This window comes from Neolamprologus brichardi, chromosome 4, assembly GCF_056152115.1.
Source record: "Neolamprologus brichardi isolate AB-2024 chromosome 4, ASM5615211v1, whole genome shotgun sequence".
NCBI lineage: Eukaryota > Metazoa > Chordata > Actinopteri > Cichliformes > Cichlidae > Neolamprologus > Neolamprologus brichardi.
This window is the reverse complement of record NC_142107.1, coordinates 5260013-5276282: the sequence shown is the minus strand read 5'-3', so window position 1 is coordinate 5276282 and position 16270 is coordinate 5260013. Positions and strand designations below refer to the sequence as shown.

At 43.2% G+C, this 16270-nt stretch overlaps 1 protein-coding gene across 2 annotated transcripts in view; it reads left to right on the top strand.

Moving 5' to 3' along the window:
* Window positions 1-4555: 4555 nt before the first annotated feature.
* cacng3b (calcium voltage-gated channel auxiliary subunit gamma 3b) overlaps window positions 4556-16270 on the top strand; it is a 30687-nt gene continuing 18972 nt past the window's right edge. Inside the window, exons 1-2 of one of the 2 annotated variants that reach the window (XM_006798041.2) lie at window positions 4575-4632; window positions 4716-5528. In XM_006798041.2, the coding sequence (XP_006798104.1) occupies window positions 5312-5528 (217 nt within the window). In that variant the 5' untranslated portion in view covers window positions 4575-4632; window positions 4716-5311. Of the gene's footprint in view, window positions 5529-16270 lie in introns of both variants that reach the window. The other variant, XM_087839667.1, reaches the window with a different exon arrangement.

Sequence of the window (16270 nt, the reverse complement as noted above, 5' to 3'; positions counted from 1 at the left end):
CCCATATCTTTATGAGACATTCACTGACCTGTTTTCCTGTTTGATCATAACTTTAAACCAAGTCTTTAAAGCCTCAGTCACACTTATAGGAAAAATAAGACAGCTAGGAAAAAACAGTGTTTGCTTTTAAGTATTTTGGTGTTGGGAGACTGACATTAAGTAGTTCCTGGTTGCGCAGAGGTTCATCGTGAAAGACCGTCAACCTCTGGGCAACTACTCAATTACACAGGCAATTGAGAAGCAACACGTCTAGGAAAAAGTTGCCATCCGACTTGGACTGATTTCATTCAGACAGAAGAATTTAAAATAATTGCAAATACTTTACAAATGCAGACAGACCAACTCATTGCAATCAACTGGAGTCAGCCTGCGAGCGGTCCCAAATTAATGGATAACACCTCTGCTTAATTATTTATATCACTTCCACTGATTTTTTTTTAAGTAATTTGCACCCTGCATGGGGTAATGTAGAGACGAATGACGTGATGGGGACCCCTCCAGAGCTCCAAGGCAACTAGCATCAAGATCCTGACTGCACTGCAATAAATATTTAAACAAGTAGACGGCAACAGGTTTGCAAATTTCGCTCCTCTGTCACAGTTACAATTATTAGCACGAACAGATTGCATGTAATTGCCAGCTTGACCCAAATTGGTAGCAGACTGGTTTCATCTTATTGCTGCTGTATCACCATCTCGACACATCTTGAAGACACCAGGTGACAGCGAGTGGAGACTGCAAACGATTGCCGTAATTTTGGTGATGCCATGGTCTCTAGCCACTGTTTTCGCCAGTGTGACTATAGCATAAACTAAACTCTTCAAGCTAACATCCATGTCCCTGCACCATGAATTACATAAAGGAAACATTAGGACTCATTAGAAACACTTTTCATGTGACAATGAAAAAAAGTGTTTGTCGTGCACGTTACAATCACCCAGAAATGAATGATTACTTCCCATTTGAAGACCTACCACGTACAAAAGACTGAACTCTAGCCATGCCAGAGGCAACACACACATCTGAAAAACTCTGATTTCTCTCCAACGCACTCACTTTTATACATCATTAAATATACGAGCATAGTCACATAAAAATGCCACATCACCACTAGCTGCCCCACACTCCCCATCTGTAAATCTATCCAGCTCACCCTCCTTACGGCACGTTTCTCTTCCTCCAAACAGCTTATCTTTTGCTCTCTAATTTCTCTGTGGTTTTCAGTTTCCTCTAACTTCTTCCTCCTCCTCCTCCTCCTAATCTCTGAACACTGGCCAGAGGTGTGAGAAGGTTCCAGCTCACCGAGCAGAAGCCCTGCAGTCTTCCTCCTCCTCCCCGCTTCAAGAACCTCCCCATCTCTCTATCCTCATCCTTCTGTTGTATTTCCAATAACTGAGGAGAGGAGAGAAAAAGAGAGCAGAAACAGCTCTCCCAATGACAGAGAAAGGGCAAACATAGGACATTTTGGTGATTGCTAACGTCATGTCCCAAATGCCTTTCTCCACAAGGGCCTCCTCGAGTCCTGTGTCTCTCTGCTGCCTACCAACACCATCACTGTAATCACACTTTGGTTAGAAGTTAATAGTTTGTCGTTATAAAAAGTTCCTGTCAGTAGTCTGCTCTTTATGCCGTATCTAAGAGAGCAAAAGGGTTTTAAGAGAGGAAATTAAGCCACAAGGTGATGCTGATCTTACAACAATCTGCGTTACTCATGGTAAGAAATCTGACTGCAGTTTTTTAGTGTTTCTGCCAACATCCTGAAAGAAACCAACTGCAGCGTTTAATTCTTAGTAGTAGTACCTCTCTATATAAAATATACTTACCTTACCTTACTTATACCTCATGACCACAGAGTAGGAAACCTGAAAGTATATTTTCTATACATGTTGCCAATGCTGCATTCTTTCAGTAACCTTTTTAAATAAAACATATACCCAAGAGAGTGGCTCAGGGGTGCAGTGGTTAACCTTGTCACAAGAAGGTCCTGGGCATGTTCGTGATTGTCTGTCTCTGTGTGGAGCTGGTTGATCCACAGGCGACCTCTCCTGGGTGTACCCTGCCCCTCGCCGTTTGACAGCTAACCCCTGTTGAACTCCATAAGCAGAAGAAAATGAACGAATGGGTATCTAAAAGTCAACTCTCTGCAATGGGGGGTCTCAAAGTTTGGGCTCATGTGAACAAGAAAAATGCAAACATCCAAAAAATTGTAGGTAGCGTTCGTAACCTGCCAAGAGAATCTTGTGCTGCCTTGATTTTACCGTTTTTAACCATTAGGGAGGCAGTGTTTGTTGACACCAGCTCCATGCGTTAATGTTAGGAAGGGTTAGCCATGTATGATGGATAGAAAGAAGATCTGAAACTGAAGAGAAATGCTCCCTCAGTCTTTCTCTGTGCTGCTTTATAGAATGACACGAACTGTCGGTGTTTCGTCTTTTCTTGACACGCTTGCAGGCTGCACAAAATGTTCCCTCGCTGTGCCACTGGTCAGACTTTGGCTCTATAACTTTTATGCTCTACTCAAAAAACAAGAACATTTCATCGACTGAAAAATGCTGCTTGTATTCTGTAAACTGATTGCATCAACATGTCACCATTCAACCATTTCTTTTTCTATATCCTTTCTTCATCTTCTTCCACCTGTCCTTTCCTCACTTGTTGCCTCCTCCGTTGCCTTTTGCCCACCCTTCATTCTTTTTCTTCCTTATCTCTCCACTTTTCTTCTCAGCCACCGTCCAAACTCACTTCGACATCTCCTTTCCCGCCCTCCTTCCTCTCTTCGGCTTCCCTGCTTTCCGTCTCTCACCAGAGGTGAAACGCTGTACTTCTCTTCCTAAAGTCATTTCTATGTTAATGAGTCTTCTTGTGAGATAACGCAGCCGAGCAAGGGCCTCGGACACACACACACACACACACACACACACACACACACACACAGATACACAGAGGAAGAGCAAGTGAGAAGAATGATAGGACCTGTCACTGCACTCTCTGGTGATCAGTTCATGGATTTATTTATCTGTAATCCTTCTCCCCCTGCTCTCTGTGCTCTCTTTTCTGTCTCTCTGTTTTTGATTGTTTTAATTCCTCAGCCTTTAATAGAGTCAGGGAATCAGTCAGTGAGCTGTGGCACCTAAACACTTAAGTGTATGGATGGATGGGCTCCAGAAAAGAAGCCACGTTTCCATTCCTTGCGGTTTAGGCAGGCTACAGCAAGCTTTAAAACCCCCTCTGATTTCCATATGTACACATGTTACTCAGGTATACACCTATGATACTTGCACCCACGGTCACGCGCACACGCACTCCGGTGTGTTAAGTGAAGTATGAAGAGCAGACCGCCTCGTGTGGAATCCTCGCTGAAGTGGAGTCATTAAAAACGGTCCGTGGCTCTTTAAGTGGCGTCTGTGCTTCTCTCCCGAGCGCGATTCTCCATGCATCGCTTGCCAATCTCTCTCCCTCTCTCTCTTTTCTAACTAATCAGTGCGGCGCAGGAGCTGCTGGCGCCGCGGCTAGCGGAGGAGAGAGGAGAAAACAGAAAAACAGAGAGGGGAGGAGGAGGAGGGGGATGACGCTGCGTTTCAAATGAGCACCAAGGACAGCGCCGCACTCAGCACCAGGGACAGCAAGCCACAAAACTACACGCAACCCTGCCTTTGAACTCATGCAGTTCGTTTTATTGTGCTATCACAACTTATTCCCTTTTATTCTTCCTGTGTGTGTGTGTGTGTGTAGACAGCTCAATATCTACTCACAGTGAAACGTGGTCAAATCAAAGCCCAGCGTGCTTTGATCTGTCCTGATCACCGCTGTATGTGTGGCACTAATGACCTGCCATACATACCCTCTGTTAACTCTCTACTGCGGGGTCTATTCTGCTACCCAGCCGGGTCGCGCAGACGTGGGAATACTTTTGAACCAGTGTGTGTTTGTGTTTCAAATGAAACTGGCTTGGCTTTATAGAGAAGGTGGTGGGCGGGACTTGCAGCAGTGAAGGCATACTATTAGCTCCCGAAGGGCTCTTTCACCGGGGAACCCAATCCCAGCCGACTGCCTCTGCCTCGGGCGGAGTTTGAGGAGACCCGCGGTTAATTTTAGTTTGTGTTGGTTGGACGGAGAGGAGGAGGAGGAGGAAGGAGAAGAAGAGGAGGACGAAGTGGAGGAGGCGACGGCTGTCTTCTTCTTGTTGTTGTTGTTTTTATTTTTTATTTTTTATTATTTGTCGCCTACCAGCAGGCACGTTTCTTGGGAGCAAACGCAAGCGGGTGTAACTGTCGTCGGCCGGTGTGTCCCGGTTGCGGTTCTACACTGACTTCTATGGAGGATAAATCTGATTAATCCTTTCTTGTTGTGCTTTTTGGACCAATTTAACTTGTATAGAGTATTTCACCGGATACGGTTTGGACTAGTGTCTAAAGCCCGGACATTGGTCATCCAGGGAGATAAAACATGTCACTGTGTCAACAGCTGGAGCGGAAAACACGCGATGGATGTCGGTCAGTCTCCGCTTCGTAGATAACACATGGTCTTTATTCACCGTTCTTGTATTCATTCATTCATTCACTGGACGGGGAGGTGAACAGAAGCTGGCCTGCTGTCAGAGACACTGTGGGAAGAGAACCGGTCACAGAAGCGGTGAGTGATGCTTTAGTACAGATTCACGCTGCGGGGATGACATCGCTACAGACAAAATGATCCCCTGTTTTGCTGTTTTAAAGATGGAGTCCCCCTACACAGACCCTGGCTGTTAATGCTTCACAGATTAATAAGTTAAGAAGGAAAGCAGAAGGAGAGGCGAATACAAGAAGCTCTCCCCTAACCCCGGGACGAATAACACGGCAGGATGCGTTACCGCCGTTAACTTCCACTCTGAGTGAGTGTGGGCAGTGCCAGCAGTTGGGGACGACCGTTGGCCGTTAATCCTACGCTGTGTGGGTGCGTGCACGCGCCTCTGTATGTGGACGGTGATGGTGAGAACCGGTTTTTGATGCGCGAGAAAGTGACGTGCCGCTCTCCTACCTTCCCGCCCTTTGCCACGAGCCTCAAGTCAACTCAGCGAACCAGGCAGCCGGGTCCAGCTTCATTTCTCTCTCCATAGCCTCCTCACAAACTCGCCACCTTTACCCACCTTCCCCGTGTTGTTGTTGTTATTGCTCTTATTATTTATTTGAGCGCGTGTCCCTCACTCTGACTCTCCAAGTCTCGCGGGATATAAAGGAAATAAAAGGGGTGAATCTAAAAGAGCGGAGGGGAAAAGGAAAGGAAACACACACACACACACGAAAACAGATTAAGACGAACAGGAGCCGCATATATGAAGATGCTGATGTGTGACCGCGGCGTCCAGATGCTCGTGACGACGGTGGGCGCGTTCGCCGCCTTCAGCCTCATGACCATCGCCGTCGGTACCGACTACTGGCTGTACTCGCGCGGGGTGTGCCGCGTGAAGAGCAGCGGCGACAACGACACGAGCCGCAAGAACGAGGAGGTGATGACGCACTCCGGCCTCTGGCGAACCTGCTGTCTGGAAGGTACGTGATCAGTCTGACTGGCTGCCTGTCTGTCTCTCCTCTCTCTGCTTCTGGCCGGCGCGTGTGTGTTTGTGTGTGTGAGTGCTCGTGCGTGTAGCTGTTTCCACACGCACACGCCCTGTCTCCCCTACTGTCTGCCTTTTAATACCAGAGGAGGTTTGTGTGTTTGCCTATGAGAGTGTGACAGCAGCCTATAATCCCTGTAACTCACTTCTTAAGCTGCTCTTCTCGACTTCACCCTCCACCGCAGAATAGATCGCAACTGAGTAGATGTGGCTGTCATCACGCTGCATAGCTCTGGGTAGAAATAAAGCACTAACAGGGGCAAACAGAGCGTTATTAGCCAGGCATCTGCACCACTACCATGAACCAGGCATGTGCACCCTGGCACCACCACAGTAATGATGGGAAAGGTTTTTCCTTTGAAGGTGGATTGCACTGTTGCGCCAGGTTAGAGGAAAAATAGAAGAAGCTTGTTTTGGCCTGAATGGCGCTGGAACTGGGTGTGAATTTGGCGAGCACCTGTTGATTATGGAACCAAAGGCAATGGTGGTTCACTGAATTCTTGCCAGAGAGTTTTTGCATAGGCTCTCAGTCATCCAGGTCATTCGGGAGTTTTGAAAGAAAGTGATTAAATTTCTAAATTTCATGAAAATGTTTCACCTTTCAGTTCTGATTCAGCCCAGAGCCCTTGAGTAAGTCAGAGTCCTATCAGCCAGGTGTTGTAGCATTGAAATAGTTCCTGCAAGTGCTTAGCTGGCAGTTGGACTGTGTGCTAATAACATACAGCATTGTTTTTAACTCCTCAAACTGTGCTTCTGTAACTCTGTAACGAAGCTAGCGTATGTTGCTAACTTTCAGAAATACTGCGAGGCCCCATGATCTGTACTCTTCCATTCAATGGCTCTGGATCGTTCCAAGTACAAAACTCTTAAACACAAGTTAAGTAACATAAAATATGCTGTGCAGTGCAGCGAGGATGCTCAGACCTCTACACTGGAGAAACCAAAGAGCCACTCCATAAACTCACCACAAAACATAGAAGAGCCACCCTGACAGGACAAGACTCAGCAGTACATCTGCATCTAAAGGACAAAGGTCACTCTTTTGAGGATGCCAATGTTCACATTATGGACAGAGAAGACAGATTGTTTAAAAGAGGAGTGAGAGAGGCCATCTATGTCCACTGTGAACAACCATCCTTGAACAGAGGGCCACACCAGGCATTGAAGAGAAGTTGGTCTTTCCACTGAATCCAGACTTCTTGACTCTTATATGTAGAGCAGGGGGGTCCAACTCCAGTCCTCGAGAGCTACCGTCCTGCAGCTTTTAGACACATCCTTGTTCCGACACACCTGAATCAAATGAATGGCTTGTTATCAGGCCTTTGCCAAATTTGATGGCATGCTGAAGAGGTGATCCAACCATTTGATTTAGCTGTGTTGGAGTAGGGATGCATCAAAAAGCTGCAGGACAGTAGCTCTCGAGGACTGGAGTTGGACACGCCTGATCTAGTGTGTATTTCATAGGCCAGGGGTGGGCAACTCCAGGCCTCGAGGGCCGGTGTCCCTGCAGGTTTTAGATGTGTCCTTGAACCAACACAGCTGATTTAAATGGCTAAATTAGCTCCTCAACATGTCCTGAAGTTTTCCAGAGGCCTGGTAATGAACTAATCATGTGATCCAGGTGTGTTGACCCAAGGTGAGATCTAAAACCTGCAGGACACCGGCCCTCGGGGCCTGGAATTGCCCACCCCTGTCATAGGCTGTAGCATTGACCTTGATGAAATGGGGCAGCTGTTGGATTTCCCCTTTGCATTAGTGACACGTTAGACTTCAACTTCATGGCAGTGAAGTGAACTTTACAATTCACAAGCAATCTACATTTAGATAATGGGGAACTCCCAATACTCCAAAAGCCAGATAAACATATTTCCCATTCGACAAAACACAGGAGGAATAATGTCAGTGACAATCAGCTACTACATCACTGAAAAAGAAGTCAGATGACTCTTCTTTGTGTGACACTGACCAACATTTGACTGATGTAACAGTATCACACAAATTCATATTGAACATTTAGATATCAGCAGTTTAAATAGGCTGTTTTTTTTTCCTTGTGCGAGTAAAGTGCACAGAATACGGGACGGCAAGCTAGGCTAACAGCTGTTATGTTCACTGTAGCTGGTTTACATGAGTGCCAACATGGTAATGGTAATAAGTGAAACTGTAAATGAGTGTTTGTTTGTGTGTGTTATCTTACATGTTTCCCTCACTTGTCCAAGGAAAATTTCCCCAGAGACAACAATGGCTAATCTAATCTAACATCTAATCAAACATCTAATCTAACTTCGTTATCAGCTGGAAAAATTGACAATGTCTTGAAAAAGTTTTGGTTCCAAGAATGTGACTTAGACCTTGTTATTGCCCAAAATCAGATGAAGTCAGCTAGGCCTTAACATCTAGTCGATCATATTTGATGTATGGGTTTTTGAGACTTCTACATCAGTGTGACTGTTTTTTCTCACTGAAAAAACATAATAAATTGTACAATACATTTAAGGAAATTAATTGCCCAAAAAATGTAAAAAGCCAGATGTAGTAAATATTCAAATTAAAATTCATATAAATCACCCCACTGCTTCTTACTTTTTCAATCCTTATTTGCAGCATTTCTCCCTTTAAAAACTCTGAGTGATTTTCTTGTTAATTTGGACTTTTTCTAGAAACTCTCAAGGCATTTGGCTGCACATCCATCGTATTTAGCACCACACAGAAGAGTGTGCCTTGATCACAGGGTTTGATTGGCTCTCTAAAGCCTTTTGGCTGTATGGATTGGCTCTTACATAGTTATTTTCTACTGAATTTGAGCACTCAAAGCCTTTTTTAATAAAGCCCCATTCACCCATTCATGCAAGTGCTTTTTCTATGCCTAAGCAGTTTTAACCTAACGTTCACATATGCCAACAGTCTGATGGATGCATCAGAGGCAACTTGGGGTTCAGTATCTTGCCCAACGATACTTCTGACATGCTGGTTGGAGCAGCCTGGGATTGACCCACCAGTGTTCCAATTAATAGACAACTGAAGTGAACTTAAAAAGGAAAAATCTGAAACTTGAACAAGGACTTTGACACTGTCAACACGTCAAAGTGTGTGTGTGGGGGGGGGGTTACAGTGCCAGATGGTGCAGGTATGCTGCTGTACGTTCATGCACACAGCAACACGCACATTTGATTGAATGAATAAACAGACAAATTCCAGGATATTCCCAATCCTCCACATAGGCACAGCTGTGGGAGCAGGATGCCAAGTTAACACAATGTCAGCACAATGTCAGTGCATTCTCACACACACACACACACACACACACACACACACACACACACACACACACACACACACACACACACACACACACACACACACACACACACACACACACACAGGCTCAGACAACGAAACATCATTTGCACATATACTCCTTCATGCACGCCTTTAACAACTGCTTTACTTAAGTGAAGAAGCTTTCTTATCTCTTTTGTCATTCTGTCCATCTTATATCCACTTAGCACAGTGGCAACACACTGGTAGCCATGCTTTTATAATTCATAGCTGCCCCATAAGCTGACAGGAAGCGGATGTGTGTACTAGCAACCTGTACTGTGTCCGACAACAGGGAGCGTGTGAGTGACTTGGACAGTAAAGTAGTGAAGCCTCATATATGCAGTGTTCTTACAGTGGAGGCGAACACACAGAGCAGTTACACATGCATGACGTGCAGCATTTACAGTTTTATTTAGCAGTGAAAATGGGCACGAGGCAAAAAGAGACATTAATTAAAAGAAATATTTACTTTAAGGCAATAATTAGCATATAAGTAGTAGCGAGCAGGTAGTCTTATTCTAAAGTTTTCACTGATTTTTAAATGCAACTAACTAGGTGTAAATGCGCCTGCACATGCACGTATTCTCCGCTTCTAAATGGAACCTGTTTTGCTTTTATTTTGTGTCACATACATTATTACAGTGATGGATGCTCATTTTAAACCTGTCCAGTGGTTCAAATAATGAGGTCAGCATGTGTATAATTAATCCCCATCTTAAGCTGCCTGAAAAAAAGTTAAAAGACTAGGCCTTTTTCTGCATATAGCAAGAATTCGTGAATGGTATAGTTTTGTTTGCCTTGATTTCGGATGCACTGTATTTGTTAAAAAATAATATGCCAGCTCTTCATTGCTAAATTATAAATTAAGATTCAGGACAGTGTTTCGGTAATGCGGCCTCAATGCAAGGCATCAGCAAACTGCAATTTTAGATAAGCAAACAGCTAAAAGGAAAGCCCAAAAGAAAAGAGCAGGGAAATAGCATAATAAGCATTAACATGTAACAACAACAGCGTTCATAAAGTGAGTTCTAGAGGAATTTTTAATGGGCTGCTTGTAATTTAGCACACAGGAATGTAGAGTTCTTATAGAATTGAAATAACAGGGATGTTTTCTAGATTCTGGCATAAATACAAAGGCCTGTAATAGGATGAATATTTACATGCACTTGCTAATACCAGATGTTAACAGGGACCAGCAGTGTGTGGTGACGTTGGGATTTCTCTAAAGAGGTGCTGCGATAGAATAAATGAGCACAAGAAAAACGCCTTTAGAGAACAGACAAAACATGAATGAAGAGAAACCACAGTGCACATGAATGAAGCGGGGGAGAGGGGTGGAGAAGAGCAGCAAGTGAAAAGTGATGGATGAGCTGCGCGTGCCCTCAGTTTCAGGTGAATCTCTCGGGAGTGTGTGACCACAACGTGGATTTAGATGATCACATCAGTAACAGAATGAAGGAATAGGGTTTCAAACAGAGACGGAGGTAGCAGTGATCGCTCAGGTGGCTGCAGGAAGGAGGCGAGAAGGTTTAAAGATTCAGGTGGGGGTTGAGGATTGAAGGACAGAGTGAAAATGAGGTCACAGCATAGGGAGATAAGCATTAATTAAATATGTGGGGTGTTTGACCATGTCTGGGATAAAAGCAATCACCTGACTGAGAGGGACAGCGGTAAAGACAGAGGAGGTAAGAGGAATCGTTAAGGAGGGTAATACTGAGAGAAGGGGACAGGTATATAAAAGAGAAAGAAGCAAGATGTTCAAGGAAAAAAACAAAGAGAGAGGTAACATGACCAAAAAAGACAAAAGAAAAGGGGAGGTGTATATTTTATGATTTATATTTTAATATCTATCCAGACATTTTTAGAGTTTGTATTTTTAAACCAAAAAAACCTTCATATGTGTCCTTTAAAAGAAAAGTCAACTACTTTTGCATGTTCCCATTATTTGCTTACGTCCTGGAAGCTCCATTTACAGGGGGAGGGGAGTGGGTATGCAAGATCATCAGGCTCTTGTGCAGTGCTCTGCAGCTTAATGCAGGTGGTTTTACATGTAAATTGGTGCTGCACAAGAACTTGAAATGTATTTTGGATTGAATAACTGGTTTGCATAGTTGTGGAGAAAGTACTTTTGTTCATTAGGAATAGTAATATATACTAATACTAAACAGCAGTATTAGCGTCAAAATACTAAATACAAAGAATTGCCCAACTGATTGATCAACAGGACGATATTATTGCGAGAAATATAACTCTTTGCCCAAAAAATGCGTATCAAGAAAATAACTTTCATTTATCCTCCAATAAATGAAAATTTAAAAAGTATAGAAGAAAGGGGGGAACGACACTTAAGCCATGTTATGAATGTTGACATTGCATACTTTGTCCACTAGAGGGCACTGTGCAACTTCCCTGTTTGCAACATACGTGTTTGGAACGTCACAAACACAACAACCAGCTGTTGTACAAATATCTGTATGGTATTGGTCTTAGAAATGCAACTCTCGGGCTCTCCTTTAAAGTTTAATTCATGGTCTCGCAAATGTTTCTGTCTGCCTACACATTTCAGTTTGGAGAGGGGTTTTCACCCACTGCAAATGTGCTCCCGTGCAATCTGAAAAAATCCTAACTAATACATTTAAATTGACAAAATAATAATTACCTTATGCTGACTGTTAGTAACTAAATGTAGAAGAGAAGTTGCTCAATATCTCAGGGGCTGATGTCACCATGTTCCCCCTTTTAGACACACCCCTGTGTATAGGAAAACTGTAGCGTGTGGTCAAAATTTTCTCCCTTTATTCACAATGTTGCTGTTAATACTGCAGTCCTTGATCCATAAAGAGACCCACATGCGGGAGGAAACTGTAAATTACCTCCTGTATGTGGGAATTTTAAAAGATGGTAGAAGAAAGAGCTGGAAAGAGAAGAAAGCCAGATGTGGCGATGTGCAGGATAAAAGCAACATCTTGGAGAGACAGACATCATCAGGAAACAGATATTTAATCACAGCTGTGATGGAATTAATAGCACAAAAGGAGAGTTTGTACACAGCTGAAAAGCTTGGAAGAGAATGTAAAATAAAGGCTCCAGGGCTTAAAAGGAAGGAGGGCTTCAGACAGCCCCGCAGGACATTTTTCTGTGTTTCTAAAGAAGGTATCAAGGGAGGGGGATAATAAGGGAAGGTAGGCTAAAGGATGAAGGGAGGAGATCTAGTAGAAGATGAAAAGTTTTACTGCATCTGGAAAGTAAAAATGATAAATCAGAGAATGTCGGGAGAGATGGACTGAAGGAAGATAGCAATTGTGCCAGTAGCTACAGGGAAGGAGGTGTAATAGAGATGCAGTTAGAAGGGAAAAAAAACAAAACAGATTTTTGCCAAATTCCCAAGGTCAGACCTTGCAATGCTTAAGAAAAGCAAAATCTGAGATTCTACAGACCTCAGTTAGTATGTTAAATGTTACATTTCAAACCAAACACAGCATATCAGCACGAACACCTACCACTAAATGTAAGCATGGTGGTGAAGGCATGGTGATTCAAGCTTTTTTTGCAGCCACAGGACCAGGGCACTTCGAAGTCATCGATTGGACCATGAACTCTTCTGTATACCAAAGTATATAAGAGTCAGAAGTGAGGCGACCTGTCTGACAGCTAAAGCTCGGGCAAAACTGGGTCATGCAACAAGACAGTGATCCAAAGCATGGCAACAAATCTGCAACAGAATGGGTGAAGAAGAATCAAGGTGTTGCAGGAGGCCAGTCAAAGTCCAGACCTCAACCTATTTGAAATGCAATCGTGAGACTTTAAGAGAACTGTGCATAAACGAATGCCTGCAAATCTCAGTGAACTGAAGCAACGCGGTAAAACAGAGCAGAGCAAAAGTCTTCCACAGAGATGTGAGAGAATGATGAAGTCATAAAGAAAATCCTTACGCTAAATAACTTACTTCTGCTAAAAGCTATTGAATTATAGAGTCTTAGTTTTTACACCCACTGCTTTTGTTTTTTGCCCCATTTTTAGGAGTAGGAGCTTCAAATTGATACATTTGGTGTATCGACTATTTCGAATCTCAGTGACCTAAACCTTAAGGTCAAAGTTCAAGTTTTCTGAAAATCTTGCAAATGCAATAACTTGAGAACAAGGCGACATGGGATTTGTAAATTGTAAAATACTATAGGTGTGTCGACTTGGAAGCTGAGTGTTTTTCATTGAGTCACGATATGTAAATCCTTAGAATTGACAGAGGATGGGTCTTTTTTGTTCTTTAACCATGACTCTAAGTCTAGCATGCATATATTTTTCTTTCATAACATGTCATACGTATAGAAAAATCTTCTTTTTAATATTTAGACTTAATCAAGCCTTCTTATTTTCATATCAGAACTGATGTGTGAAATTGCATGACACTGTTTTAATAATAATAATAATGTATACTTTATTGATCCTTTATTGATTCCCCCGTGGGGAAATTCCTCTCTGCATTTAACCCATTCACTCTGTGAAGCAGTTGGCAGCCATTGGGCGCCCGGGGAGCAGTTTTAGACCACATGGTGTCTCCAGCTTCATGGCAGCAGTTTGTTTCAGGGCAGCTGAACAACAACATCTGAAAGGACTCGAGCCAGGCTCCGAAATCTCGAGGAAAGTCTTCCCAGAAGAGCAGAGGCTGTTGTGGCAGCACATTAATGGTCCTGGATTTAAAATGAGACATAACAATAACATGTGAGTGTAATGTTTGCTAGCTGCGTGGAGGGAATCCTGAAACAGCCATGTATGAAAGCGATAACAGATAAGAGGGAAAACTGGAATGGGATGAATTAATGTTTTGTGAATGTGAGAGAAAACTAGGCAGATTGAAGGAGGAGCGATGAGAAGATTTGAAACATGAACAGAGAGATGTTTTCGGGGGGGGGCGGCTTTGCTGTTTGAGTAGGGACAGACTGAGAGAAGGGGGGAAGAAGAGAGAGATAGAGAAGAGGTGTGCAACCGAGCAGAACCTGCCTCGTTCTCTTTCATCAGCCATCACCGTGGAAACTAGCCTCCTCCTCCTCCTCTTTCCCTCCCAGCTTCTCTTTCCTTCGCCTGCAAAAAGGTAATCAGAGAGAGCGAGAGAGGCAGAGTCACAGAGAGAAGGAGGAAGAGAGAGAGAAAGAAAGCGGCACAGTCACCCAGACTGAGCTGTCAGAGGCGCTCCGAGGAAACAAGCAGTCCAATTTGCTCTGCTTTTCAACTTTCTTTCCTGTCCGTTGCTCACTCCCTCCTCCTCTGTTATCTAGTTGACAAAACCATTTAAATTGTGAGTGCGTGCGTTCGTGGACACGTGTGGCCAGGTTTACACAGACCACTTACATGCAGATTTTGGATCACATGCCAACTCATTGGGGTCAGCTTGCTTGGGACAAAGGCTGTCCTCCCCATAGAAACTACAAAAATGGTTATCTGTCAGATGTCTAACAAAAAAAAGACCTATGTTTGCATTTTAAAATGTTTTATGATCGTAGAGACTCAAAGGGATGAGAGCTTTCCTATTGTGAAATACAAATCTAGGTATGAGGTTAGCCAGTAGTCATTCATGTATTCTGTTCAAATTACTTTGACTTTCCTTCATGCTGAGCCGTGGAGCTGACATGTTTGGCAGAGAATTTACTCATTTTGTCGGTTGGATTGCCATGCTACTCTTGGGATGGACAATAATCGCTTTGATGGTCCCCTGTAGTGCCAAAATCAGGTCACAGATTTTGTCCAAAAGTAGCATGCTAGCTCACTAAATTCAGACAGTAAGCATAATGAGTAGTAACGTGGCTGTAGATGCTATCCAAAAAGGATCATATGAATTACATTTTTTGTATCCCAAATAGTTTTATGATCTACAATCTAAAAAAGCTAAATTGTTTCAGTTATTTGACCAGTTTAGGTTGGATTTCAGGAGTTCCAGTTAGCCACATTTGCACCATAATCAAAGTCATGTTACTGTGTTGGGTCTTAAGCTTTTTTTTTGTCTTGTTCACATTTAGATACTGGAAAAACGAATGGCACCCTGTTTTTGTTTTAATTAATCACTCGTGCTTCAATCACACAGGCCTAGAGACCAATCATCAACCTCCTGGCAACCACTGGTTGCTAGGTGAAAACAATGTATTCCTTTCCTGGTTGGTTGGTGGTTGCTGAAGGTTCCTGGCTGTGTCCTGTCTTGCATTTCTGCTGCAACCAGGCACTGCTTTTTGTTTGAGGGCAAACAGTCTGGTTTCCTTCACACTTTCACGGTTGCCTATACCTCTTTGTTACCAGTTTCACTTAGAGACTGCCACCAACCTCCAGAAGCACTTTCCAACCAGTCAGACACACCAGGAATATATATTTTTCCCTAGTGAGTGGTGGTTTTCAAGGTTCAAAACGTGGATGACAGGGGTCTTGACTGATGCCCCATTCCCACAGCAATCGTTGCTAACAATATATAACTGTAGCCATTAATCAAGCCATTGATATTGCTTCAAGTTTTAAGTCATAGCGTCAAAATGGCAAAATCTAGAATTCATTATCTTGAGGCTGAATTTCAGAGGCTCTGAAGTTTGTTCAAATAGTGAACATCTAATCTAAATCAGCAACTTGCAAATTAACACAAGGATGACACCTCTAGGAAATAAAATGTGCTAGACTGTAAGTGTATGTAATTTGCTCGTCATGGATGCAATAGCTACTTTTAATGCCAGCGTACATCCTTTATAAAGTCTTTTCTAATTTTCTTCTGCTTTTGAAACAAGCCTGAAGTCCAGTATTATTCCAGACATTATGACTTTCTCCACCTGCCATTTGCTGTCTGAAGAGTCACCACAAATGCCCTTCCTTTCCACTCACCTGCATTCGCCTCATTAATGAGGCCCTGCAGTATTCATACTACCTCAGCTCACCATGTCTCACTTGCCTGTTTGTTAATCTGTGCCTTGTAGCATCCTGGCTTCCCGTTTGGGGTTTTTTTTACATTGTATTGTGTTTAAAAAATAATAATAACCTTGCCTGTGGTTTAGATTCACCGGATGCTTCCAAGTAAAGCTCACTTCTTGTTTTTAATCACCCATTTCACAAGTTCTGCTTTAGTTTGAACTGAAATGCAGACATATCCCCTGAACCTGACTACAAAAAGGAAACTAGAACAGGTAGTGCCAATGTTTAGGAAACGTTGACTTCAGTTTTATCTACAGGATATATATTTTCCTTGCCTTGCTTTTCTTAACAGTTCTTACAATAGACTGTGTATGGAACAGTAATGTATCTGCAGTTCGAAAGGGTAAGGGCAGTGCAGGTGTGCCTTAAGTGACCTTTCTGTGAATTGCAATGCATGCAGGTTAGGAAAATGACACT